At 41.2% G+C, this 26,874-nt stretch overlaps 1 protein-coding gene across 5 annotated transcripts; it reads left to right on the top strand.

Moving 5' to 3' along the window:
* The first annotated feature begins 5,758 nt into the window (after positions 1-5,758).
* On the top strand, positions 5,759-26,812 carry ptk2bb (protein tyrosine kinase 2 beta, b). Of its 5 annotated transcripts, none has more exons than XM_084377445.1 (31): positions 5,759-5,884; positions 13,879-14,114; positions 14,442-14,620; positions 15,258-15,345; positions 15,582-15,661; positions 15,779-15,841; positions 15,972-16,026; positions 16,114-16,254; positions 16,344-16,418; positions 16,789-16,890; positions 17,027-17,144; positions 17,275-17,314; positions 17,551-17,579; positions 17,725-17,769; positions 17,856-17,953; positions 18,046-18,127; positions 18,217-18,317; positions 18,461-18,576; positions 20,315-20,415; positions 20,553-20,642; positions 20,855-21,059; positions 21,793-21,901; positions 21,994-22,053; positions 22,145-22,267; positions 22,397-22,549; positions 22,784-22,819; positions 23,992-24,016; positions 24,126-24,157; positions 24,413-24,547; positions 24,664-24,744; positions 25,772-26,812. In XM_084377445.1, the coding sequence occupies exons 2-31, from the start codon at positions 13,917-13,919 to the stop codon at positions 25,985-25,987; spliced, it is 2,976 nt and encodes a 991-aa protein (XP_084233571.1). In that variant the 5' UTR covers positions 5,759-5,884; positions 13,879-13,916; the 3' UTR covers positions 25,988-26,812. The 5 variants fall into 5 exon arrangements, with proteins under 5 accessions (XP_084233571.1, XP_084233570.1, XP_084233573.1 ...); XM_084377444.1 differs by lacking the exon at positions 5,759-5,884 and adding an exon at positions 11,193-11,338; XM_084377447.1 differs by lacking the exon at positions 5,759-5,884 and adding an exon at positions 11,441-11,512.
* The last annotated feature ends 62 nt before the right edge of the window (positions 26,813-26,874 follow it).

Below are 26,874 nucleotides of genomic sequence, written 5' to 3'. Positions count from 1 at the left end.
TTCGGTGGATTTGGTCCTTGTTCATCTTTTTAAACACTTTAGTCCCTTTTGTTTTTTTCATTCTTCACTCTGTGTACCGGCGATGCTTATAGAGAATATGGTGCTCTAGTTTTGTTTTAAGTTATTCATGTAAAGTTACTGTATAGCAGTTGTTCTCAAAATGGGGTCCAAGGGAAGAATTTTTTATTATATTAAGTAACACAGTGACAGAATGTATGACTACTTTGGTCATGGGTGTCTCAGACTTTGTGTAAAAGAAATATCTAAGAGCAAAATTCTTATCAAGTTGGGGTCCGCGGTCTTATTCATGTCAGTGTAGGCGTCCTTGATGTGAAGAAGTTTTAGAAACACTGCTCTAGACTGTGTTTCTGTGTTTGCTGCTTTCAGTTTCACACATCAATCAACTAAACTTCATTTATGTAGCATAAGTCACACATCAAATGCAAACCCAAGAGCTGAACATAAAAGAAGTTAAAAAGAACTTGAGTTTAAACAAAAAACATTTAAAAGAATAAAATAATGTATAACATAATTAAATCAATAATTAAATAAGAAATAACAGTAAAAATGCAAGTTGAAATAAACACACATTAGATAAAAGCCAGCATTAAAGGGTGAAGTCTACGTTTCTTCTTCATTTCTCTGCATTTGATCAATAAAGTTCATCTCCAAGGCGCACTGTGTAGTTTGTGAAAGAAATTCAAAGGGTAATATTTACAATACTGATGAGGTATTAATACAAAATCAAAACATTTTTATTTAATAAATATCTTTTCTTTTCTGATTAAAATGTCTTCCCCAAAACTACGTAGTGCACCTTTAACAATCTAAATCACTGTGAGGTTTTGTTTAACTTTAAATCAGCATGTTGCCTATTTAACAGAGATTTTACACACTTGGTCAAATAAAGTTAAAACCACTGTCATTTCCACAACATTTGAAAGTGTGTGTGAAAACTTAAATAGCCTTTGTGATGTTATCTAACCTGTGTTGTTTTCCAGTCTAACCTGTCTTTAATGACATGCTGAGGACCCATTTAAGCACCACTGTGACCTTTACTCTTCTTCCTCCAGGAGGCTTGATTGTGTATCATTTCGAACAGCAGGTCTCTATACAAAAGAGCTCTTTAAGGAGGCGCATGGGATGTTCTTATGCATTTTGTCCTGTTTGCTGAGCTTTACCGTGGGGGCCCCTGCTGCTTCTCACCTCTATTGTAATGCGCGCCGGGTTTATAATCCACTCCTGGCCCGGGCCACTTCACACCTCGGTGAACACTGTGGACTCCCGCTGAGCTTGGATGGGATTCAGTGACCGCCCCTTTACAGCACACACACACAAATAACACTGGAGACCCCACACACCTGCTACCCAAACCAAATAACTCCCCCGTTTCTCCTCCTGTGCTCCGCTGTCCCATCTCTTTGTCTTGCAGGTGTCCGCCCCTCCGAGTCAAAAGGTGAACAAATAGAGAGACGAGTCGTTGCTAACCATTACTCACAGAAGTGATGTCAACAGCACTCTGACCTCAGAGGTCACCGCTGCAAGAATGTGGACTTCATGATCATCAGGGGAAAGATAAATATTCTAGACATTATAAAAAAGACAAGAGGTGGGGCGAAGATTTCTATAATGAGATAGTAGGAGGAGGAGGCCTTTAAGATCAAAGCATGCCATGTCAACCATTTGCACAGCAAGCTCTCAGGGTGGGGACTTTGGTCATTAGGGTGGGATGCTCGGACAGGAGGGAGTGGGAGTCATCAGAGCTTTTATAACACTTCATCCCTCATCAAAAGAGCAGCCTCTAAAAATAGGCTTCAGTCAAAATGACGTCCCTGGCAGCAGGTTAAATCACAATATTTGCTCTTTGGGTAGTCAAGCAGCTTCAGATGTTCTGGGTAAAAGTGCCACACCGGTCGAATATAAACACTCATTAGGGGTTTTGAACATGACAATCCATATTTTATGCAGCATCAGATAGTTTGTGTTATGAATCCCCTGGTGGACGGAGACAGAACTGCTGGTAAACCACAGCAACAAGGCGGACGACAGAGGAGAGATACTACATGACATTGCCAGGGCACGCGTGCACGGACGAATCTTGACAGGCACGTTTTTCAATAACACATACACTCTCAATGTTGGAGCAGCAAAAACAAGCTTAGCACAAAGTCAGCATCTGGAAATGATCCCCAACAAATGCTATATTTACTCAGGTTTAGGTAAGATTTGCTAAAAACTACAGTACTTAGCTCTTTGAGGAAATGACTGAGTATTTTATAAAAATGTAGCAGACCCCTCAAAGCATTGAGAGACATGGGAACACGTGGACGCTTCTGGACTTCTCAAAGGGATTTGTTGACGGTAGCAAAAACACAGAATATTGCCTGATCTGTAAAATAAGTTTTAGTGGCAGCTGTGTGGTTGCAGATCTCTCTAGATCTCTAGAGCAAGTGTTTGTCCATTCTGGGCTCCTGTAGAAACAACATGGCGGACTCCATGGAAGAGGACCTGCTCCCTCTGTAGATATAAGAGACTTATTATGAGGTAAAGACAAGGCGATTCTTAGTTTCAGGTAATTATACATGAATTATGAATGTCACATTTCATTTCTCCCAGTATATCCCCCTAAATCCCCCACACTGGACCTTTCGGTGCATTTTGATGATAATATTTATTTACTTTTCTGTAGGCTTTAAATGCTGGAATTTGACTTGTAATAGAATATTTTTATTTTTAAATATTTTTACTCAAGAAAGACAAGACTAGACTACTTCTTACCCTGCTGTTAGACTGTAATTTAGTACTTTTACTCAAATATTGTACTGTACTGTAAATCTAAAAGCATTTTACTTGAATTTGAACCACTTGAAGGGACAAATGTTGATAGTAAATGCAGTCAGTTGAAGCAATAAATTCCTCAGTGCGTACTATAATGACCGAGAAGGCCCTGCCGTAAAATCTTCTCCGTCTTCTGACCTCAGTGATGTATTGGTGTTAAGGAAGAACTTCAAGGAACTCTGGCTGGCCAGGGGGCGTGCTGCAACTCATGAACAAAACTTTAAAAAAATAACTGCGAAAATGGCATCCCAAAACACGCAGGTGCCTCCATATGCATGTTCAGGTCAAGTATCTTTGTCTTAACGTGTCACTCCGACTCTAAAAGATTAAACTGATGACTATAAACATCAACAAAGCACAGCAGTCGTCATGTTATCATCATTATGTTATAACCCGCAGTGACAACAATAACAGTGAATCATATTATTAGCTCCTTTGCTGCCATAACATATCTGATACTTTTCCCTCATCACCTCTGACTCCCTGAAGAGACATTCTGCATTAGCATGCCACAGAGCCACCTGTGTGCCCGGAGCTTATGTTTCCAAACACTGGCACACAGCGAGGCGGCCCGGCGAGGCTGCGAATGGAGGCAGAGGAGGAGGAGGAGGAGGAGGTGATGGTTTCAGTGCAGGAGGGGTCTTAAAAAGTCAGTGTTAATGATCACATAGAGCCCAGTGAACAGTGAAACCATTGTTACTGCTGAAGCTTACCACTGCCTGCTACTGTCTGAATGCATTCATATCTGAGCCCCAGAGGCACCTGTTGTGCGGATTCTTGCCCTTGACACTGCTGTGCTCTGCTGGATGGTGGGTGTGGTTTGGTTTTTCGTTCTGACCCAGACTTGAACTCCTTTACAGCTGTCACTGTTCCACACAGCTATTCCAAACCCTCCGGCAGAGAGAGCAGCGCCGCATACTGCAAGGAGAGAGAGGACAGAGAGGACAGGGTGAATAAAAGATGCCACGGTGACAAGTCTGAAAATCAATGCATTGTTAATACGGAGTGTAGAAGGACATGTTAATGAAGATGACCCCCATTTAAGATAATGCTGCCCAGAACATTAAAGCTGCGTGTTTATTACCTCTGCAATGAGGGTTTTCATGTTTTCATCCATTAAATGTGGATTGGTTGGTTTGTAGGCAGGATTACACAAAAACTACTGAACAGATTTCCACAGAACTTGGATGGATGATGGGTCTCAGCTCAGAATAGACCCAATTCATTTTTGGTGTAGTTCCAGATAAAAGGACGGATCCAGGAATATTTTCTCACTTTCTTTAATGTTGCATGATAAGGTGGGTTTTTGACATTTTCCTTAATTTCTCAGGCAATAATACCTGGATTTTAGTGAAAAATATCAGGTGTATTTAAGTGTCTGGTATCTATGAGAGAGTACACATGGGGACTGTTGGGCCTTGGTGGAGGTATACACTCAAAAGAGTGCCATTTTAGTTGAACATGTGTTGTTTTTCAGCTACAAGTAACCCGTTGCAGATCAGAATAAACATTACATAAATAATTTTTTGTGCGCTGGTGCCCCACCGCAAACAGCTGTGCCCTCTTTTTTTTGACCCTGCTCCTTAAACATCCTGAGTCCGCCCATAAGTCCGCCACTGTATGTTTTCAGACTCAGACAACTTTATTAAGGGGAATTTTCTTTGAGCAGCTTGCGCACACACAAAAAACACACACAACAACATGTAAATATTACCTTCAAAGGAGTCATTTTGCTGCATTATGAGTAATTTTACTTGTGATACTTTTGCAAATAATATTCTCTACTTTCAGGTGGATGAGATTTTACTTTGGATGTGATTGTTTTACACCATGATATTGTCACTTTCCACAATTGAGAGAGATTTCAAATGTGTCACAGCTGAATTTAAGTATTCAACTATTAGTATGACACTACGGATAACAACTACATTGAAGTTATAGTTTTGTGATGCTTCAAAAAAAATCTGTGCGTATCAGTAATGTTTGTTAATAAGAAAATATGTTTTTCCTGTATAAACCGGACTTGAGTATTTGGTTTGTGATTTGTAGAACAGGTGATTGGAGATGATGCGTTCGAAGACCATATTTGCATTAAAATATTTTTGACACTTTTTGACATCTATTGATTTAAAATAGACATTTGCTGCTCTGTGATGCAGGGAAGGATGGTTTGAAAGATTAGTTATAGATAGTCAAAGACTGTCCCTCATATAAGTTCATAGATTTTACAGAATAATTTGTTTGTAGCCTACTTTCTTGTCTTTCTTTCTTTAATATTCATTTGTCTTGCACAATGTATGCACTGTATCGCTCAATCTTCCTTCACTGTAGGCCTCCTTTTGCTGTGAATACTGTTCTCAGAATAAAGTTTCATGAAAATATTAGTGACAATTGGGGCTTATTTTTCTTCCATTTTTTCAATTATAGTCCTACATTATAGCCTGCAGTTAAAAACAAAACATCTCAGGCCTTGAAAGTTCATACGTCTTGATTATTATTATTAATATGTTTTAGCTTGTAGCGCCATCTGCTGTCCAGGCGATGTTATTACACCAGTATAACGGCAATAAAAGCTATTAATGACTGAAAATAGAGGGGAAATTGTGCGTGTAAGGTACAGATGGAAGGGCAAAGCAAAAACTAAAGTGTTAGGCAATGAACTAAAATAACCTTTGAGCGTGTCAAAGTTTTTGACAAATTTCTGCTGAAGAACTTAGTTACACAAGATTTCTTTAGGAGGGCGTTTTGCAACCAGCAAAGCTATTGCCATAACATTTCATAACCATCCCTGCGTCTGACAAGACAACGTCGGTTTTTATTTTTAGTGTGCTGTGACTTTAACTTCACTCTGCGGGGGAAATAAAGGGCAGTCCGCCATGTTTCCTGGAGATTCCTGACATCAGGAAGTGGGCTCACCTGACTGCACCGCTGCATAGGTGAGGGAGTGGCCACCTGCGGGAGACAATCTGTCAGGCCTGAGCTCTCCGGGAGGAATAACACTTTGTGTCAAGCTTTTATTCTTGTGGAGGATTTCAATCAGAATCAGGTAAGACACCAGATGAACAGATTTCTTTATTCCAGCAGAGGGATCTCCTGCTTCTGCTCAGGTGGAGCTGAAGAAACCATTCCTACTCACGCAGGCCCACTTTTTTTTTTAGAGGTTATAAACAGGCAGATCTGCATTGACACCTTTACATGAGCTGAAAAGTGCATGTTCTGTGTTTAACTTGCTCTTAAAACATGTGTTTTCATTGTTAAAATGAGTTTTTAGTCTTTGTGAGGACCATGCAGAATGTGAAACTCTGCTTTTAAATGCTTGAGTGTTTTCAAGGTAATGAATGTGAAGCGCAAACATCCATTTTTCCCCGTCAGAGAGAGCAGTTTGTTCATTATCACAGCATGTCTGTGCAGGTGGAGCAGCAGCAGCCACATTCCAGTGCCTGGGGTCATGACGTTGCGATATGCAGACCCCCTCAGCACAACAGCGTTCAGACTGCAGGCCTGTCTTGTGTTGGAAAACCAGGAAAAGAGGCTCCTCTGTGACTCCTGCACTTTTTATAACTCACAGCTTTTATAAGATGAAGCTGTTTTATTCAGTGATGATTCAACAATGCCCAGATTTCCAGCTGATACTCTGGTTATACTTTTCCCCACAACATCCTTTTCTTAGATTACCTTTGAAAATACACTCTGATGTAAGTTTTCCTGTAATGTTGTTACCCACAATCGGCATGTGATGACACCTCTTGATGGAATGGGTATTAACACAGTCAGCACTGCATGTCCTGACAGATTATCGCAGAGACAGCGTGTCCATTGCACCACTGTGCAGTTTGCTTTGGCTGACAGCGCAGAGACAGCCAAAGGTTGTACCTGTGTAGGGGAACTATTGCCTGATTGATAGTGTAATTTCTTTTAGGCAGATACCAGCACATCCTCACATACCTCAACGACTGAATAGGTTGATGTTCAGTCACTCCCAAAACGACCACGAACCAGCAACAGGTGTATCGAACTTTTGTCGCGGGCTCGCAGTTTGGTCAGGTTTAGGCAAGAAAACCACTTGGTTAGGTTAAGGAAAACAGTGTGGCTTGTATTACGATAATTATGTTAGTTACGAAACTTAAGTTACAAATGAACCTCTGTTACTACACTACGTGATGTAACTTCACTACATTAGTAAGTTGAAATGACCCGCTGTTGGCATTGGCTTTCACACCGGACGTGAACAGCGGCCTCCTGGGTAAAATGCCTGCGCTTGTTTGACTCAGCCATCCGTCCCCGACCTCCTCTCTATGTAGACTTTCATGCTCTTTAACTGCTTCGCCCGACCTCCTCCTTTACTGCTGTAATAATTACTACAGCCACTAGAGGTCGCCGCCTAACGAGAAAAATCAACATGGGTCGAAATAAGCTGCTTTAAAAGTCGACCTAAATGGTTGTTTTTCTGATGAGGGCGGACTGGCTGGTACAGATATTTGTAGTAGTAAAATGTCCGATAACGATAAATCTGCTTACAGACAAGAAGAAACGATATCAACTTGAAATATCGACTTGTCAGTGTCTCTTGTGGACAAACTGTGATAGTGACACTGCTTCCACTTGACCTCAAACCTTGCTTGCCATCTCTGCTCTGCAAATTCTTGTTACTTATCAGGCAACAGATTTAAGTCATTCACGTTAGCACTTAATATGTCGTTTATTATCTCAGTTAATGGTTTGGTCTTTAAAAGGAGCTTTTGTTTTGTGCAATCTACAGTCCAGCAGCATAAAACAACTTGTCCACAGGCTTGTATAGGCAACAGAGAGAGTCAGGGAAAGTTTAATTTTTCACTTCACGTTACAATCCGCTTACATGTGGCCAAAAAAGTGATTTATACATGTAAATTGCTGTAAACTGTTACACAGAGCCTCTTTAAAATGCTGGAAAATAGTGAAAAAACGCATATTACACTTTTCCAGAAAAATGTTATTGTTATTGTTTTGATTACTGATGATCCAAAACCTAAATATATTCAGTTTACATGTACAAGAATAGAGAAAAGCAGAAAATCAAAGAACTGTGGAACGTTTGACATTTTTGCTTGAACAAATATTTAAACGATCAATTGATTATTGATTGGGCAGCAAATGTATGGTTCCTACAGCGGCCTAGAGGTGACCCACCTCTGCCTCTGATTGGCTTGGTATATTACACTCACCTTAACCAATCATCACTCCTCATGTCTAAACTTAACCAACTTCACCGTAGTAAGGATTTGTAATTTAGCGAGCAGGTCGTCCACTGATCGCAGGGTTGAAGGTTCGATCCCCATCTCCTTTTCTCCACATGTCAAACTGTCAATCATCAAGTATTGATCACTAATTAATCGACTAATCGTCCCATCTCTAGATATCGACCTGGCAGATCTATCAGTCTCGCTCTAGTAGGAACTTTCTGAGTGGACTGATTATAAATAGCAGCATAGCCGTAGTATCAAGATAGCCTGGCAGCGATTAGATGAATAACCATGTAGTTTTGGGGGCTACATTGCATATTGGATGAACAGTTAGTCGCACATGAGTCAAATTGTCATCATTTAAGAGGTTGCTAAACTGTGCAGGAAGCCAAGTTATATTACAACAAAAGAGTCAGTTCCTGCAATGATGACCAAACAAAAAAAACAGCCTCTAACCATGAGCTTGTAGTGTGGTTGACATTTTTTCAGGCACTTCCCCAGCTGCGTGTGGTGAGATTTCTTTCTCTTACTCTGACTTACTGTGTTGCACAGTGGCTCCAGCCTTTCTAGCTAGTCTCCTCTTTCTCTCAATTGCAGTTTTTTTGAAGTATGTTTCTTCTCTCCGTGGAATTTCATTCTCATTTGTGACCCTGAATCGGTCCCTGTCATTCACCTCCAGACATCTCTCCAGTAGATAATGGACATTTCTATCTGTGTTCGGCTCAGAAATGGAAGAATGGCGGTAGTGATGTGCAGAAATAACTCCTAATCCAGACAAATTTTTGGGTGCTGAATACTCTATTTATTGTCCCGCTGCAGCGTTTGTTGTGGCCGAGTGCTGGAGGAGTTCGCTCGCTCCACCTCGGTCTTGGTTTGTGATAAAAATCTCCCCCGGGAACTACTTACAGTTACCATAACAACTCAAGTGCCAGCATGACTGTGTGCGAAAGAGACAACAACACAGCGAGCTTAGAAAGCGTAGCTTTTGTTGACCTAAAAATAAAACCAGAGCGATGTTTGAAACACTTTGGACTTCATGGCTGTCTGCTCAGTTTTTGTTTGCTTTTTGTGAGGTCTCTGTCTGCTTGACAAAGCTGCCCTGCTTACAAAGTAATAGGTACAAGATTATATATTTATTATAGTGGATTTTAATTAAATGATGTAAAATGACCACATTAAATCCAACATCATGTGAACAACCACCCTCTTTTGGGTACATTTCTTTAAGAAGTATAAGCATGTTTTTTCTACACAACACTTTATTTATATTAAGCAAAACAAACTAAACGTCTTAAATGCTGCATAAAGGAAGTTAAAATATCTATAATTATATGAATCATGGAAAATGGACTTTTTATCTGACCAGTCATTCAATGTTGGACTGAAGCTATGATTGTTTTTTTTATAAAAGTTTGATCAATTTTCTGTAATTGTTTGGTCTACAATGTGTTTGAAAGTAGTAAAAAAATAAATAAATGTCCATCACAATTCCAAAGTGAGATCTTCAAATTGCTTGTTTTACCAGATCACAATCACATAAGACAAAGAAAAACAGTAAATAAATAGCAGTAAAGAAGAGGGAACAAGGAAACGTTACGCTCCACTTTTTATGTAATGACAGGTTTCGATATTCAGCGCTGAGTCTGCTGACACATTATGACGCATTTTTGTAGTAATTAAATGTTTCCCAGTAGACGTCCTGACATGTAGAACAGGAAAAGCAAAGGTGTGATTAATAAAAGGTAATGTGCATGCTCACCCACTTCATGAGGACCGTAGCACACGATAATGTAGTCATTTCCTGCCACTAAAAAAGTGTTTTGAATCTGTGAAAGGAAGCGAATTTGCACTTAAAGCGGAATTAGACAGCTTTTCATCCCTCCTAGTGTTTCCCTGGGAAACGTAGTGTTAGCAACATGGCTACGGCTAGCAGCCCGGCTACTGTCCAAAGCCCAACACAACCCTAACAATCCCAATTTGACCTACAAACGCTAAAAATTCTGATCTCAGTGCTTTGAGAAGGCCTAGTAAAACACCTGGTTGTATTAAGAACTGGGCAGGTTTTGTTACCTACTGATGTAGTAGAAATAATGCTGCTTTTGATCCGTCTCAACTTCCAGTCATGAGAGGAAACACATTTTGACAAGGGAGCAGACTTTGAAACAACATCAGAGCACTCCCCATCAAGTAAATGCCCGTCTGTTCACTATAAATCATTATTACATTATCCATCCACATTTTTATGGTATTGATAAAGTTCTTACCTAATTGGTTTTTGTTACATTTTCGATCAGGTTAAGCACAAATGACATTTTTTTTAGGAAATTATGACATTATTAGGCGACACAAGGACACTTAATGGAACAATTAATGTAATCACCTGCTTTTCCTTTTCCTCCACGAAAAAAGTGTATTGAGATTTGCTACGCAGCCATATCTTTAACCAGGCTCTGTCCTTCTGCATCTATGCCCCATTGTGTTGTGTTTTAGAGTTTAAGCGTTAAAGCCTAAAATCAAGTCTCACACACTCGTTACCTGAAAGTGCATAGAGGTCATTCAGCATGTCCAGAGCTGCACCACAACCACTACAGGACTTTTTCTCTACTTTATTTCAGATTTTCTTCTCTGTTTTAGTTTTATAAAGCTGACAGCCCTCACCAATCTATTTATGTTATAAGCCGTTTATAAGCCACCGGCTTTCTCTGTCTTACTTCATTCCTCTTTTAGACGTAGTGCATGCAAATACTTTGGTTTTACAATGTGATCTGAGCACATCTGCAATGTATATGTCAGTAGGTTTACTCATCACTTCCTTCACATGAACCAGAGAATGTTTTTGTCTATCCATAACCCCCCCCCCACACACACACACACACACACACACACACTGTAATCCACGGATGTCTTCTTATCTTAGAGGAACTCTTAAACTTCACCTCCTTGTCAGGCCTCCCACACTCAGGTGATGGTGCAACATGCCAGCCATGCTGCACACTCATCTTCGCTCTCTTTCCCCTTTCTCTCTCTCTCTCGCTCGCTCTCTCACTACACACACACACACACAAGTGAGCATACACGCAAACACACCCACACAGCCCTGCTGGGGAATTCATGGCCTCAGGCTAACAAAACACAACCCCGTCCAGCGGCGGCAGAAAAGCCCTGAGAGAAACCAACACAGCTCAGCTCCCTCGCAGCAGACTCGCAGCATGGTGCTTCATATATGAGAAAACACGTTGTGACAGCCAAAGGGCACTTCTCTGACGGACGCTGTTGTTGAGGTGGGTAACCAGCAGAATCTCTAACTCAGAGTTAGTTGTGTTGTCAAGGTTGTTTCTGAAGTATTTAGCCCACTCCTGCTCTGTTTACCGAGTGAACATGCCCTCAGATGTTTGATTGTCAGGCCAGAATATTAATGTGAGGAGGTGATATCGACTTATGTCAGGGTTCCTAAGGTGAGAGCGGCTCTGGATGAAGTTTCTGCTGATCTTTTATTTGATGCATCAGTGGGTTGCTGCCCTTCTCAATGTCAGATGTAAGCTGAAAGTTCATTCAAAGTGTGTGCAAGTTTTCAGTTGTTTTTTTTTAATGCAGTGATAAGATTTCACTTGGCTGTTTCCTGTTGAGCATTTGTGGCCGTGGTTGCAGCTGCTGCTGAAGTTTTTTTACGATCTCCGGTAACCATCACTGTGTTTGTTTAAAGCGAAGTGGTCAGAGCAGGATCTACCGCTGCTGGGATGTTTTTCTTGAGAGGTATTTATATTGTGAAAAGGATTAGTTTGCCATTCTGGGAAATACGCGTACTTGCTTCCCGAGAGTTACATGAGAAAATTGATGCCGCTCATTCACTCACTCACATGTTTGAGTGTTAAATTTAAAGCTGGAGCCAGGAGGCGGTTAGCTTAGCTTAGCACACGGACCAGAAAGAGGAGAAAGGCAGCTAGCCTGGCTCTGTGCTAAGGTAACAAATGCACCCTCTAATAGAGGTAATAGAGACACTTTATTGTCATTGTATAAAAAGAACAAAACTGTATCCATAATGAAAATAACAGTATTTCCAGTGAAGTGCAGTGACTGAATGAATAAATGAATACCTAATAAACAGTTATAGTGGGGTGAATGAGTGAATACATAAATAGTTGTTGTACAGTAAATGAGTAAGCTATTGCAAAAAAGGTGTGAGCAGCATTATTTTTAGTATTGTGCGACAGGAAGAAGCTGCGTCTCAAAGCCAGAGGTGTGAAAATGACCTCATTGCAACTTCAGGAAGTCACTGCACACAAATGATCTGATACACGCTCACCAGAAACCACTGATTGAAGATTGAAGCTATTAAGAACATATTCTACTTTAGATGCTGACAGATTATTTTTTTATGTTTGCACAGAGCCTGGGCGGCTGTTTCCTCATGTTTCAAGTCTTTAAGCTACGCTAAACTAAGCTAACCATGACTCGAGTTTAAAGCAGCTACGAAGAATGTACATTTTGTGACGATTCTGGCGGCCCCTGTGGATGAAAGTGGTAGCGCTCCACGCTGTTTTGTCCAAAATCATGCTTTTCCCGAGGCGTTTTAAAAAAGTGGCCACACCTGGAGCACCGAGCCTGTGTGATCGACCTCTAATGGTAATTTTAATTAAAGCTATTCACATTCCAGGGTAATGTTATGTCTTCATAATGACACTGCGAGGTACAGCAGGGATGTAAGACAGACTACAGATCAGCTTCTTCCCTCAGGCTGAGACTCCTCAATTAATCCTCAGCCCTCAGTCATAGTACATTTTTTAGTTTTCAGAATCGGTAGGTGGCATTAAGAATCACTATATGCACATATGTGATCCCCATTACTCTCACTGCTGGTCTTGTTTGCTTGTGTAAGTCATTTAGAGGCATCAGTTTGAGATTAAGACTGTTTCATAACCAGTCAAAAGTTCCTGTTGTGTGTTTAATACTGAAAGGACAGATACGCTATCAGTGTTTTTATCTTACTTTCGGCAATGGCTGTGTGAAAGGGTCGGAGTATTTCTCAAAATGTGAATTCTTTGCTTTAAGAAGAACAGAAGAGCTGCTTTCCCGCTACTTTTGGAGTTTTCTCACCTCAGGATGAATCAACACAAGTTGCATAACGGCTCAGAGTGGAGAAGCTACTGCATGGGTCGGTTAGTCATCGCTCAGCTATTCACTGTCGTTCGGTTACAAATACATTTAGGTGTTTTGTTTTGGTTTAAGACATTTTTTCACCCCTGTCAGCGTGTGGGCAGAAAGTTTCCTCTTCCACGTTTACCTTTTTAGCGGGTATGTAAGGAATTTTAAGTTGCATTTTCATTTGAAAGATCAAATGTCCTTCTATATAAGAGTTTTCTTGACATAGATGATACAAGTCTACACACTGTCACAGTTTTCGCTTCATGAATCACACAGGCCCTCACTTGAAATCACGGTTAGGAAAGAATGTAATCGACGGATCTGAGAGTCGAATGGTGTGAGTCAAACACCACATGGCACGAGATCAAAACATCAATGTGAAGCTTAGCATGACTTCAGTACTATGATGAGGCAAGTCACAGAACAGTGTGTACTGTTGCGTTAAAGACATCTTTGTCTCAGACTTTCTTTCAACATTCAACAACAGGATTTCTTCTCATGGGCCACAATCCTTAAAACCTGAACTTTACTATATAAAACAGACTGTCCTCTTTCTTTTTTTCCAATTTTCCTTCTTTAGGGTTGAAGATTACCAGTTAAGGATCAAGACATGGACCGCTGAGGCTTCGCTACTCATTTAAAATCTTAATTAAAGTATTTTTCCTCTGTCTGTCTGAAGGATGATTTGGATATGATGGTGCCGACACAACCGTGACAATGTATGAGGTGATGTCCGGAGACACCTTGGGCTGGAAGGTGCCCAGTCCAAGAGAAAGTCGTGTAGAGTCCAACCCCGAATTGAACTTCACCGGGGACGAAGGCTCCGTCAAGATCCTCAAAGTGTGCTTCTGCAGCAACAACAACCTGGGCAAGAACTTCAAGCTGGTGAAATGTGACAGCTCCTGGCAAATTAGGGTGAGAGTCATCTTAAAAAAATTTGGAGAAAGGTGGTGATGTGTCAGAAGGCTGTGATAAAGAGATTCGAAAGGTGGTGTTTTGTATTTGAGCCAGAAATATGTTTAATTTGGCATCCTTAACACGCAGGAAAGATAATACATTATTTAGCAATGTGCAATTACTCTTATTCCCTCTCTGGGCGTGCAGCAACAGCCAAAAATAAAAGCTTAACATGTTATCTCCAGTGCTAAAGAAGAAGCAAGTATATCCACAAAGTGCAATAAATGTCTGGCTAAAAGTTTGTGATAGATTTTTTGAAGTTGCTCACTCTCCTGTCTCCTTCAGGCCATTATTCGTTCGATTCTGATCAGCGGTCGATTGGGGCCAAACATCCAACACGCAGGATGCTACGGTCTCCTGCTGAAGCACCTGAAGTCAGAAGAACTTCACTGGCTGCATCCAGATCTGACAGTCGGAGAGGTAGAACAACGCTACGAGAGCCACCATGTGGAAGCCGAGTGGAGGTAAAGATCGGCTACTCAGATGTTTGTATCTGGTTTTATCTTGTAGAGCGAGTGTTTGAATGTGATCTGTTGAGATGAAGTATGTTAAAGGAGACATATTGTGCTCATTAGCTCATTAGATTTTATTTTGGGTTACTACAGCAATATGTTTACATGCTTTAATGCTCAAAAACCACATCAGTTTTCTCATTCTGTCCAGTGCAGAAGCGTTGTACTCTGTTTTAGCTCCTGTCTCTTTAAAGCCCCCCCCCCCTCCTGAATACCCAGTCTCCTCTGATTGGTCAGCTCTCACACACCTGAGCCAGCACCGCTAACAACAACAGAGCAGCTATGCTAAATCAATTCTTACGTGCTGAACTAGTCGCTTGGCACAAATTGTGCAAATGTGTGACATGGTGACGTAGTGTGATGTCACAAAGTCAATTAAAGGCCAGAGTACTGACGAGGTGTTTAAGGAACAAGGATTTCTGTGGGAAAGAGGAGCTTCTCTTGGCGCAGACTTTCCCCTTTTTAACTTTCAAGATCTTTTACACTCACGAGAACGTACATAACACACTGAAGGAAAGGAAAAATGAAAACGCATAACAGGTCTCCTTTAAAGTCTGACATTTGATAAACTTGCTTGGTGTTTCTGCAGGTACGACCTTCGTATCAGATACGTTCCTGTCAACTTCCTGGAAAAATTCAAAGATGACAGATCTACTTTAGTGTATTTTTACCAACAGGTAACTTTTTGGCTTATATGGAATTTACCTCTTGTTTTCATATTTTTGCCAAGTGGTACTCAGCAATAAGAAGTATTGTTTTCATACAACATGAGAGTGTGTGTGGCTGCAACATATTTGCTACAAGGCTGCTAGACACCATTTGGTTCTGCAGAAAGGCGTTGTTAAATGTTTTTAGTCCAGTGTTAATGTAGTTTATATTGGCTTGTCTGACTTCTGTGTTTATTTCATGACAGGTGCGCAATGATTACATGCAGTTCCACGCCAGTAAGGTCAGTGACGGGATGGCGCTGCAGCTCGGCTGTTTGGAGATCAGGTGAGTCGCTGCGTTCCTCTCGTTTATTCGCTCGTGTTGGTCAAATTTGTCATTTAATTTGATTTATTGGTATGGTTTTGATACATTTTCAAGTTTTATTTTTTCTCTCTTTAACAGGAGGTTCTATAAAGACATGAATGCAAAAGGTCTAGAGAAGAAGTCCAACTTTGAGCTGCTAGAGTAAGTTTTTATTTTTCATAAATCTTGTAATTGTAGTTTTGGAGCAGCTTCATTTATAGTCCCTTCAATAAAAGTGGACTTTTGGCATGGCTTTAATTTTTTCCCCCTGAATTTGGCTTTATGAATGAAGAAAAGAAGTGGGCCTGGACCTTTTCTTTCCTCAACAGCTGATTAACAGCATGAAGGTAAGCAATGACTTCAGCTCTTAATGCCTAGACAACCACACACTTATTTCCCGTATTTACTACTGAAAATATCTTATTGTGTTTCAGTCACGGCAGCTACGGAAGTTGATCCAGCAAACGTTTCAGCAGTACGCGACGCTCAAGGAGGACGACTGCATGGTCAGGTTTTTTGAGACCTTCAAAGAGTTCAACAGTTATGACGAGGAGGTTTTCCCCTGTGAACTCGTGGTGAGTGTCAACATGATGATCCAAACCTCATTCTGCCCCTGCTCACATGAATTTTTACGAAACACTTAACCGTTCTCACTTGTCAACAGCAAGGTTGGAGTCTGTCAGTGGAGCTGGTCATCGGTGGGAGGGGAATTCGCCAACGCACACAGAAGAATTCAGCGGTAAGCTTGATGAAACCCCACGTGACCCCACAGGGGAAACATACTACAAACAACATACGACTTAGTGAGCTTGAGAGGTGCTGGTCGGCAAATATTGTTACTTTTCCAGTTTGTATGCTAAGCTAGGCTAACTGACTGCTTCACAGTTATCGTACGGACAGTCCATTAAAGTGAACCAGTATCTTAAAATACCATTATTTTATTCTGAAAGTTTGATTTCATTTATTAATTTTGCAATTCCAGACATATCTTGCAAACAAACCGCTCCACATCTCTTGCTTTGAGTGAATGCCGCATCATTACACAGCACATCTGACACCGCTTGTCAAACGTAATCGATCTCATTGCTCTTCTCTGTCTTGTGCCTCAGCCTGTTTTTCTAGCCGACTTCAAACAGCTCAAGAAAATACAGTGCTTGTCTCAGAGCGACGGCAAGGCTCTCCTTAGCATGGACGTGGAGGGGGCCAGACAAGTAAGCACCACAACAACACTGTTGAACAATGTTACATCTCACGGGATTAGAATAAAGTACTAAGTGCATTTACTACAGTTTGCACAGGAGATTAGACCCGACACCTGCGCTCACATTGTCATTCCCTTTCTCATAGCGCCTATCGATCAATGTGGCGACGGTCCCTATGGCGGAGAACATGATGGACCTGATTGATGGCTACTGTCGGATGGAAAACGACACAGACAATACTGTAATCTACAGACCAAATAAAGGTGTGAACAACGCAGCTACTTCTCTTTTGTTTTCTCAAAGCTTACAATAAACAGCATGAATATTTACTTGTTGTATGAAGCTATTTTAACAAAATTTGAATTATAAATACTAATTTATGTCACACTCTAGATGCCAATCCACGGACTGCCCTGCCTGACATTCCCACAAAGTGAGTGGATTTTGTCCGTTGCACAACTCTGAATGATTAGTGACCTCTCAGAGAGTCAGCGCAGTTGCTGAGTCCACACTGTACTCATCCCCTCTTTGGTTGTAATATGTAATGAAGAGTTAGAGTTATTGATGAGGAAGGCTGTTTTACTGAATCATCCTGTCGGCGCTCTGAGGAGCCATAATTTGAGAATTTATGATGAGGGCTTTCCTCTTTCTGTCTTTTCTCTGGAGCAGCAGAGACAGCTCGATCAGACACAGCATGGGTGAGCGGACAGTGTTCTTACTCTTACACAACCTCCATGTGGAATACAATACATATCATGTTCTTAATTAATGAATTTATTACTTAATTAATAGAAGCCATGAGGGTATGATTAGGAAAACAAAATCTTTCTCTTGTATTTTCAGGGTCGGATATCTACTGTGAGATTCTGGACGAAAGGCCAAGATCAGGTTTGTTGAAAGTTTGCCCTCACACACAGAATAATAACTGAGGGAACTCACTCTTGAATTTCGTGAATGTACTTCTCATTCTGTAGTTGTTAAGTACGGCATCGACCGAAGTGACATTGTTCTGGGACGAATCCTCGGCGAGGGCTTTTTCGGGGAAGTCTACGACGGAGTTTACAAAAAAGACGTAAGTGTGTCTTCCTAGTCAAAATACATGCGCACTATGCCCGCGTGCACTATTTTCTGTTAAAATGTCTTTTTCGATTGTTGACTGGACAGAATGGCGACAGAGTTAATGTGGCGGTGAAGACCTGTAAAGACTGCACGCCTGACGTGATGGAGAAGTTCATGAGTGAAGCAGGTAATCAGAAACATGCGTAGATAACGATAAAATAACCGTAATATAAATAACTCTGATGGTAACACTGTGAACTTTGTGTGTTTTGCCAGTGATCATGAAGAACCTCGATCACCAGCACATCGTCAAACTGATTGGAATCATCGAGGACGATCCCGTGTGGATTGTCATGGAGCTGTATCAGTACGGAGAGGTCAGTGCCAATCTTAATGTCATGATTTGTTTTTTTCAGATGTCTCGATCACGCTGTAAAATCCTGTTGCAGCTAGACTTGTGCAGGCGAAGTGTAACGGAGACTCTTTAAGTGAACTCCTGTCTCACTCGATGTTTTTGCAGCTGGGGAACTACCTGACACAGAACCAGAGCACTCTGACAAATATAACTCTGGTGCTGTTCAGCCTGCAGATCTGCAAAGCTCTCGTCTACCTCGAAGGGGTCAACATGGTGCACAGGTGAGCCGACTTGTGTTGTTATCCAGGAAGAGGAGACACTGCTGTTGCTCCTGTCTGTGCGTTTCTTTTTTTATCACAGGGAAAACTGATAACACAGAGCACATGTACATTAAAGGACAACTCCACCAATTTTACACATTAAAGTGTGTTTACAGGTCTTGGGGAGTACTAGTGCATATGTGGGAAAGAAAGTATAAAGCCTTTTGCAGCTCAGAGGAAGCTGCATGTAATCTGATAAATTGCCTCCAGTGATGTGACTCAGTGGCTAAATTGTATTGTGGGTAATCTAGGCACCAGCTTTTGTAAAGGAAGAGTAATGATTGAATAAAAAAGGTGATATCTGTAGCTATATGGATTTTGATCATACTTTTCATAACCTGGCGCCTACATTCCCTTAAATGCAATTTACCCACTGAGTGACATCATATTTGTGTAAACACACTTTTAATGTATAAAATTGGTGGAGGTACCCTTTTAAATGTCTTTAAAAAGTGATAAGACAATAGTCATATAACTGTATGTAATATGTCACAGCACATATGTATGTATATGTAACATATGTTAAACTGAAGGCTTGATATTTGTGAATGTGCAAGTTGTGAGCTCATTGGCTTCCAAGAAACAAGCTAACTGATCCCAATTCATCCAAAACAGTTCCCTAAAACATTACACAGAAACCCAAAGCCTCGTGTTCGGAGTGTACCAAAACTTTGGTCACTTTGACAGTACTTCTGAGTCACCGTGACCAGCTAACCTAAGCTGATTTTGTACGTGGTGATAGTGTTTGTACAGTCTGTGTGTGCTGAATCTGGAGGAGTAGGACTTAGATAAATTGGGTCCTTTGTTATTGTCCTAACAAAAGAGGCACAACCTGTAATGTTCTGGGCCCATCGCGCAGATTTACAGGTTCAGTACGTTCTTGAAATAATTTCTTTTGATTTAGTGTATAGTGGTAAATCACAGGGATGGGGAAGGGAAAGGACAGTCCTATCGTTAGATGTAGCCAGAAAAACAAAGGCCAGGGATGCATAACACTGTTGACATGTCGTCAGCAGATAAAGCTTGCAAATGAATCAGCGTGGCCTGATATGACAGGCCCATGAGATGAGCTTTAATTATGCATACCTGACGTTTTTCCGGTGAATGTGTATGTTTTGAAAATCAGTGGATGTCTGCATCTGCCTGTGGGCCACTATGATAAAAAGTAGACATAATAATATGTCAATCCAGGACAGGAGAGAGAAACAAATGTGCATATATCGCCATGGGCAACCAGCCAGAAATGAGTTGGAAAATATCTGCACATCTGATTTCTGCTAAAAAATCCAATATGGTGCATCCCTGACAAAAGGCTAACACAGCATCTGAATGTAAAGTTGGGTCAAACTTTTTTTTTTTTAAACTTATAAATATTTATACCAAGACACACAAATTACAGAAAGTTGATGTGAGATGAATGTTCCTGCAGAATGTTATCAACAGGTTTCAGGCAGCAAAGCAGCTGCTTGTGGATTCAATCTCCCGTGAAGAAAAAACACAGCAGAGGAAATGAGTTTCTGCCTGTGTGGAAAATGCAAACATGCTTTTTGATTTATATTCTGCTGCAGTCATGGCAGCACTGCAGTAATCGAGAGGCGAATTCAGGTCAATCAGTGAACAGACATCAGTGTGTTATCAGTTGTATCATCTTCACCTGTACATACACAAACTGTTCTGTCTTATTCATGTTTCGTCACAGAGACATCGCGGTTCGGAACGTGTTAGTCGCCAGTCCGGACTGCGTGAAGCTCGGAGACTTCGGTCTGTCGAGATACATCGAGGATGAAGAATACTACAAAGGTAGGAGACGTAAAAATACTGGATCCATATTTCACGCATATCCTTGTCAAAATAGATAGACAAGCAGGAACATGAAATACTTCAGAGGCCTGTTTATGTTGCCGATCAAAACTGAAATGTCTCCTGTTTCTTTACAGCGTCTGTTACTCGGTTGCCGATCAAGTGGATGGCACCCGAATCCATCAACTTCAGACGCTTCACCTCAGCCAGCGATGTCTGGATGTTTGGTGAGCTCGCGAAACTCTAACATACAGTACGAGGTCAGGTTACATATTGTTAACCTTCAACTTCAACAAGCACCACATGCAGGTTTCCAAAGTACAGAAGGCACACAGACGTCTGCCTGACCTGTGCTGCAAACCAGTCCAATTGTGTCATAATGATCTCCAAACATGGACTCATCCTCAATCCTTCTCCTTTGTCTGTGTTTCTTCAATAGCTGTATGTATGTGGGAGATAATGAGTTGCGGGCAGCAGCCGTTTTTCTGGCTTGAGAACAGAGACGTGATCAACCAACTGGAGCAGGGAATCAGGCTGCCCAAACCAGACAACTGCCCTCCCGCCCTCTACTCGCTCATGACCCGCTGCTGGTCCTACGACCCCAGAGAGAGACCCACCTTCACCGAGCTGGTGGTGAAGATCAAGTAAGTCTGTCAAGCTGTTTTGTACTTTCAGCTCATAGTAAAATCTTGCGTAATAAGCACAAACAGCCATTAAAATACAGACAGCGTTTCCACTTTTCCACAGCGATGTAATTCTTTCCCACACACACACACACACACACACACACACACACACACATACAGGTATTTTGGGTGGTGACCAATCCACCATGTTGTTCGGACAGAGGACCACGGTTGTTCAGGATCACTCTGAAATGTCTCTTTTTCGTCGGTGCCGGTGCATAAATCAATGAAGTGCTATATTGCAGGGACCTGCAAGAACCATCATCAAATGAATAATGAAGACGCGCGCTCGTAATGTGTATTTTTTGAATTCCTGAGCAATGACAAAGAGCCTGAAAGAATAGGCCCGCGGCAATTAAGCACTCTGTCGAGACGATCCTTCAGTCTGACAAGATTCAGCCGTTGTTTATAACTCGCTAGAGCACTTGGCTGGAGCGCAAGAATGTAATCCAGGGACATATCGACATATGTACCGCAGAAATGAAATAAATATCAGCTCCGTATCTTCTTCTTCTCCAGTTCTTCTGTCTTCTCAAGTTCAATGTAGGTTGAGGTTAGCTTTTAAACTGTAAAAAATAAGATTCGGGAACAAGTTATTGAAGACCAACGGTGCACTGAAGTCAGACTGTCCATTTGAATTTTTATATCTCTTTTACTGAGACATGATCTAACTTATTGTCTAATCTCTCAGCGATGTCCACAAGATGGAGAAGGAGCAGGAAGTGGAGAGAGAGAGGGACAGAGCGCGCTCCACCAAATTCCTTGAACCCAAGTTCAACTTTAACGAGCCTCCTCCCAAGGTGGGCATCCCTTCAGCCGAAACAGTACATTATTCAGATGTAATGCATGTGCTCGTGCATGTTTTGATACATCTCTTCGACATTTACTGCAGCCTTCAAGAATGAAACCGGGGCGGTTTGGGAACACGCTCAGTATCGGGCTACACATTCAGGTACAGTAGTGAAGCCAGGTAACCTCTAAAGATGCCTGTTTCATCCAAGGCTTTACTTTTCATATTCTGTTATATGTGTGTTTATGTGCAGCTGAACGAGGCTTTGTGTGCCAGCTCGCCTGACCTGGCCAGCCCATCTGAATATCAGTCCCCTCTCGACTCCATGAACACTCTCACGTTGCCGGTCAGGTCCCCTCGGCGTCGAAGCATGGGGGTAAGACAGACATTTATTACACTTGAAGTCACATGTTCAATGTTGATTAAACCTGTGATACTAAAGACTGCATTAAGACTTTCTGCCCTGTTAACCCGTCTTTCCTCTGCAATACTTCTGTGATTCAAGGAGGGGGAGTTTGTCCGAGTGGAAGCCAACAGCAAGGAGGACGCCCAGCGCCTGTGGCAGAGGGAGCGGCAGCACATGCAGGACACTCTCCGCCATCAGAAAGAGCAGATGATGGAGGATAAAAAGTGGCTGGAGAAGGAGGAGAGACTCCTGGTGGGAAGCAGAGCGTCATTAACTTTTGTCAACCCCCTCTCTGTGTCTCTGTGTCACTCTGAATTCAATGTGGCCCTGAAGGCTACGCTGAACAAGGCGTCGTTTAACAATATCAACCCGCTCGTTCACGCTCGACGCCCCGCTAGTCTTAAATTGAATGTTCCCCTCATAACAGTACCAAAGAGGGGGTCCACGTCCATATTCTATAAAATGAACATACCTGTTCTTTTGCAGGACCCCATGGGACCGGAGGACCATGCAAACCCAGCGGTAGGTGTCCACACATAGAAACTATGATTTTAGATCAGATTAAAGGAAGATACAACTCTAAAACATGCTGACCAAATGGCTTTTGAAGATATCTGGGCCCAGTTTGTTTTATTTGTTAACATAGTGACCAAATGTAGTCACCATGATGTTTCTGTGACTTTTGCAGCAGCAGTATGCCTTATGGATAAAATTGGAAATCAGGGAAAGTGCAATTAAGACAGTTTCTGATCATTTTTAAAGGAAAAACTGTATGTTAGACAACATATATTTCTATATATTTAATCAAAGGTCCAGCGTTTAAGTTTTAGTGGCATCTTGCAGTGTTTTTGCAGATGGCGACCAACTGAACACCCCTCGCCTCACCCTCCCCTACAGTGACCACTTAAATTGCAAAAGGCCCTCTCTAGAGCTCGTGTTTGGTTTGTCTCTTCTAGGCTGCTGGTGAAACCAAACACCCAGGGACAAGTGTGAGGCTTTGTAGACAATTTTAATGTAATAACAACATCACGTGACGCATTGGGGCTCAAAAAATACTTTTTCTCATAAGCTTACAACGTGAAAGAAGTGGCTGTAAAACAGTGCATGCCGTTTTTTTAAGGTCATAGTCCCTATGAAATTACTCATTTCACTATGATTATGTTCAGTTGATTATACACAAATGAAAACGTCCTGTAAATCTAAATATCATATTCCATTTCTGCCCCTAAATATACATTTAATTAATAAAATAGCGCAAGAGAAAGGGCTCATAAAAATACATGTTTTCCATCCTCCTCCAGTGATCACAAATATATCAGCTGAAGCACTTTTATGTATTTGCAGCAAACCAATACAATCACAACCAAAGTCATGTATCTGTCAGTGAAAAGCTTCACATGTTGTTCTTCGGGGATATCACAGGCATGATGGGAAATATAGGACACCACCAATCGAGTACAAGAGGCACATTAGTCGATGCTCCTTATTTGGAAGTTTTAATCACAACAAATTAAGTGGAGGTTGTACTTCTCTATATAAGTTCAGTCTGGAAGGAGTTTTCCTGTTTGTTAGGATTACCTTTGTGCATTATTATCTACAGTGTTTGTGAGCTGTTAAATATCTCGACAGTGACAGTACACACAGCCTGTTTGTATTTTCTGGTCCTCATAAGACTTATCTCTTATTCTTTTCAGTCCCCGGAAGCTGACGGCGAGCATGGTAAGTGCTTGAAGAAAAATCCACAGATCCACATTTTAATTCAGAGTATGATTATTCCTCTCTCTCAACGCTCCTGTCTGACTCTTCTCTCTCTCTCATATTGTTCCAGTTCCAGAGAAGCCCCCGCGGCTCACAGCACACGTAATTATATCTATTCAGTTTTTTATTGTAATGTCTTTTCAACCTTTGAAAAGACCATTTAATTATATTAGCTTTGATTTTTAGATTAAAAAAAAGAAGAAGTTATAATGAAGTCTGTCACCTCAAAGAAGTTAAATTACCCTGTAGTTGAAAGGGCATCGACGCCTCAGTGCAGTTTAAATAGTGTCCAGTGATCCTTTGTGTAAAGTAATGAGGATTTCCATTATTAAAAAGACATTATTCTCTCTTCTTTAGCCCGCGCCCACTGCTGAGCTGGACCGCTCTGACGACAAAGTGTATCATTCAGTCATGGGCCTGGTCAAAGTTGTTGTCCAACTCAAGAACGACGTCACTGAGCTGCAACCGGAGCAGTACATCACCCTGGTCCAGGTACGCCGAGACAAATCTGTTTTTCACTTCAAACTTAATGTTTATGAACTGTAAGTTACGCCGAACCTCTCGAGTCATGCAGGGGATTAATTCTCCCCATTGATCTGTGCCCACAGTCTGTTGGGATGGCTTTACGAGATCTGATCCGCAGTGTGGATGACATACTGCCCACCTTACACGAGTCTGTCAGGACGGAGGTACAGTATATTGTCTGCAGCTTGTTTGCTGTGTTTTCTCATCTTCTTACTCACTGTCTCTATTGATTCCCCCCCCCATGCTGTTGTTGCTACTTGTCCTTGAAACAAAAAGTGACAGAACTTCTCCTCGAACACAAAGAAAGCAAAGAGGAATGATGGTTTAATGCTTACTGGTGTGGTTGAGAACAGCCAGAATCCATAGCTTGTATATTAGAGCAGTTTCTATCAATTTACCAAACAGGCTACAGAGAAATGTTTAATTTGATGCATTTCTTACTTACTTTAAAGGTGCAATATGTAAGAAATTGACCTCTTGAACTAAATCTCCCAACAAATAGGGGGCAGCATAACACCAGACTAACCACTAACTACTGCTAACTGTAGCTGTTGTTAACAAAATGAACATTAATGACCATAAAGGTCTTGTGTGTACAAAGTAACATGAACAGCTAACAGCACAGCTGCAAAGATCAGTCGAATAATCGTTACAGTCATTTTTAAATGTAGGGATTGGCTGCTTTTCTTTGTCATTTAGCTTGAAGATATCACTTTGAACTACTGGCAATCGGGATGAGCTTTTTTCACAACTTTATTGAAATTTTTTTATTAAACAAAACGATTTATTGATTAATCATGAAAACAATCGATGATGGAACATAACCCTTTGGTTAAAGCAATGTCAACCAAAATGTGTACAAGCTTCACAAAGACAGTGTCCATGTCTATGAATTTAGATGACATATTATTTTACAGGTGTATTTATAAACCTGATTCACTGCAGACAATTTTTCCATCCTGTTAAATTTTTACATATCGCCTCCTGGTTGTATTCAAGTGTCACAGTAAGTCATTATAGTGCGACAGTGAGCCGGCATAAACAATACCAAGACCCCAAAACTGAAACTGAAGCAGCTAAATAGAATCGAGTCATCGTTCATTTCATTATTTACACTTGTGCTTTTCCTCCTGTGACATGTCTCCCATGAAAAAGTGTCCTTCCACCCATGTTTGTTTACCGTCCCCGCAGATCGAGGGCACCCAGAAGCTGCTGAACAACGACATGGCGGAGCTGATCAGCAAGATGCGGCTGGCCCAGCAGAATGCCATCACCTCTTTGAAGGACGAGTGCAAGAAACAGATGCTGGCTGCAGCACACACTCTGGCTATGGACAGCAAGAACATGCTGGATGCTGTCGACCAAGCCAGAGTCAGGGCCAACTTAGCCAAGCCAGTGGACCCCTAGTGGACTGTTAATGTTTTCACATCTCTCAGTCAGGAATCACATTTGCACACAGCTGTGGTAGAGTTTGGAGTCAAATGTGTGTTGCCAAGTTTAAATATGCTACAAAAAATCACTGTACGTGTACAACTCGGGAAAAAGTGTACGCTTACCTGTGTAGTGTGTATACTGAGACTGATGATGGTCCTTTGGCATCATTTTGAAGATGCCGTCATTTCAGACATTGACATGTGTTCTCATTTGTGATTGGTGAGTTATCTGCGTAATTATCTGCTCAGAATCTTTGTAAATACAAAATACGTCTTGTGATAAGTACAATAGGCGAATCAAAACGCAAGTAACTGTTTACTCTTTTAAACCCTGTCAAATGTAACCTGACTGAAATGTAAAAATGACAAAACCAAAAGGTCCATTAAACTTTTCAAGTCTTTTTTATATGTAGAGTTCCTACGACTACAATGACAAGGACAGTGGATTGTCAGATATGTGGCAGGATCAACTCTAAACAGTCAAGTATTGTGTTTGTAACCATTATTATAAAATATGAAATTGTAGCATGTAAATCAATGGATAAAAATAAATATCATGACATGTGCAACATACATTAATGCCTGTTCTTTGAAGCACATCTGTTGTTGAGTATTTAAATCTCAATGGTCTGCGTTTATTCTCACAGTGAAAAATTTGTGACCACATTTAAAGCCAGTACATGCTGTTGATGTGAAAGTATGGATAATTATCTTTGTATATGCATTTGGACCAATTTTTAATAACTAATGTCAAGTTGTTATGTTTCTTTAATCCAATAAACTGTACAACAAAAGGATGTATGAACTTGTACAGTATCATGTGTATTCTGGACAACTCCAGGAATCAAACAACCTTTTTCC

The sequence above is a fragment of the Pagrus pagrus genome, assembly GCF_965226575.1.
Source record: "Pagrus pagrus genome assembly, chromosome: 16".
Lineage (NCBI taxonomy): Eukaryota > Metazoa > Chordata > Actinopteri > Spariformes > Sparidae > Pagrus > Pagrus pagrus.
This window is presented reverse-complemented; position numbering and strand designations above follow the sequence as displayed.

Coding starts and splice junctions, on each gene's coding strand:
- ptk2bb (XM_084377445.1), top strand. CDS start 13,917: ATGTATGAGGTGATGTCCGGAGACACCTTGGGCTGGAAGGTGCCCAGT. Junction 17,145..17,274: donor AATCTACAGACCAAATAAAG/GTGTGAACAACG, acceptor GTCACACTCTAG/ATGCCAATCCACGGACTGCC. Junction 20,643..20,854: donor CAGCGATGTCTGGATGTTTG/GTGAGCTCGCGA, acceptor TTTCTTCAATAG/CTGTATGTATGTGGGAGATA.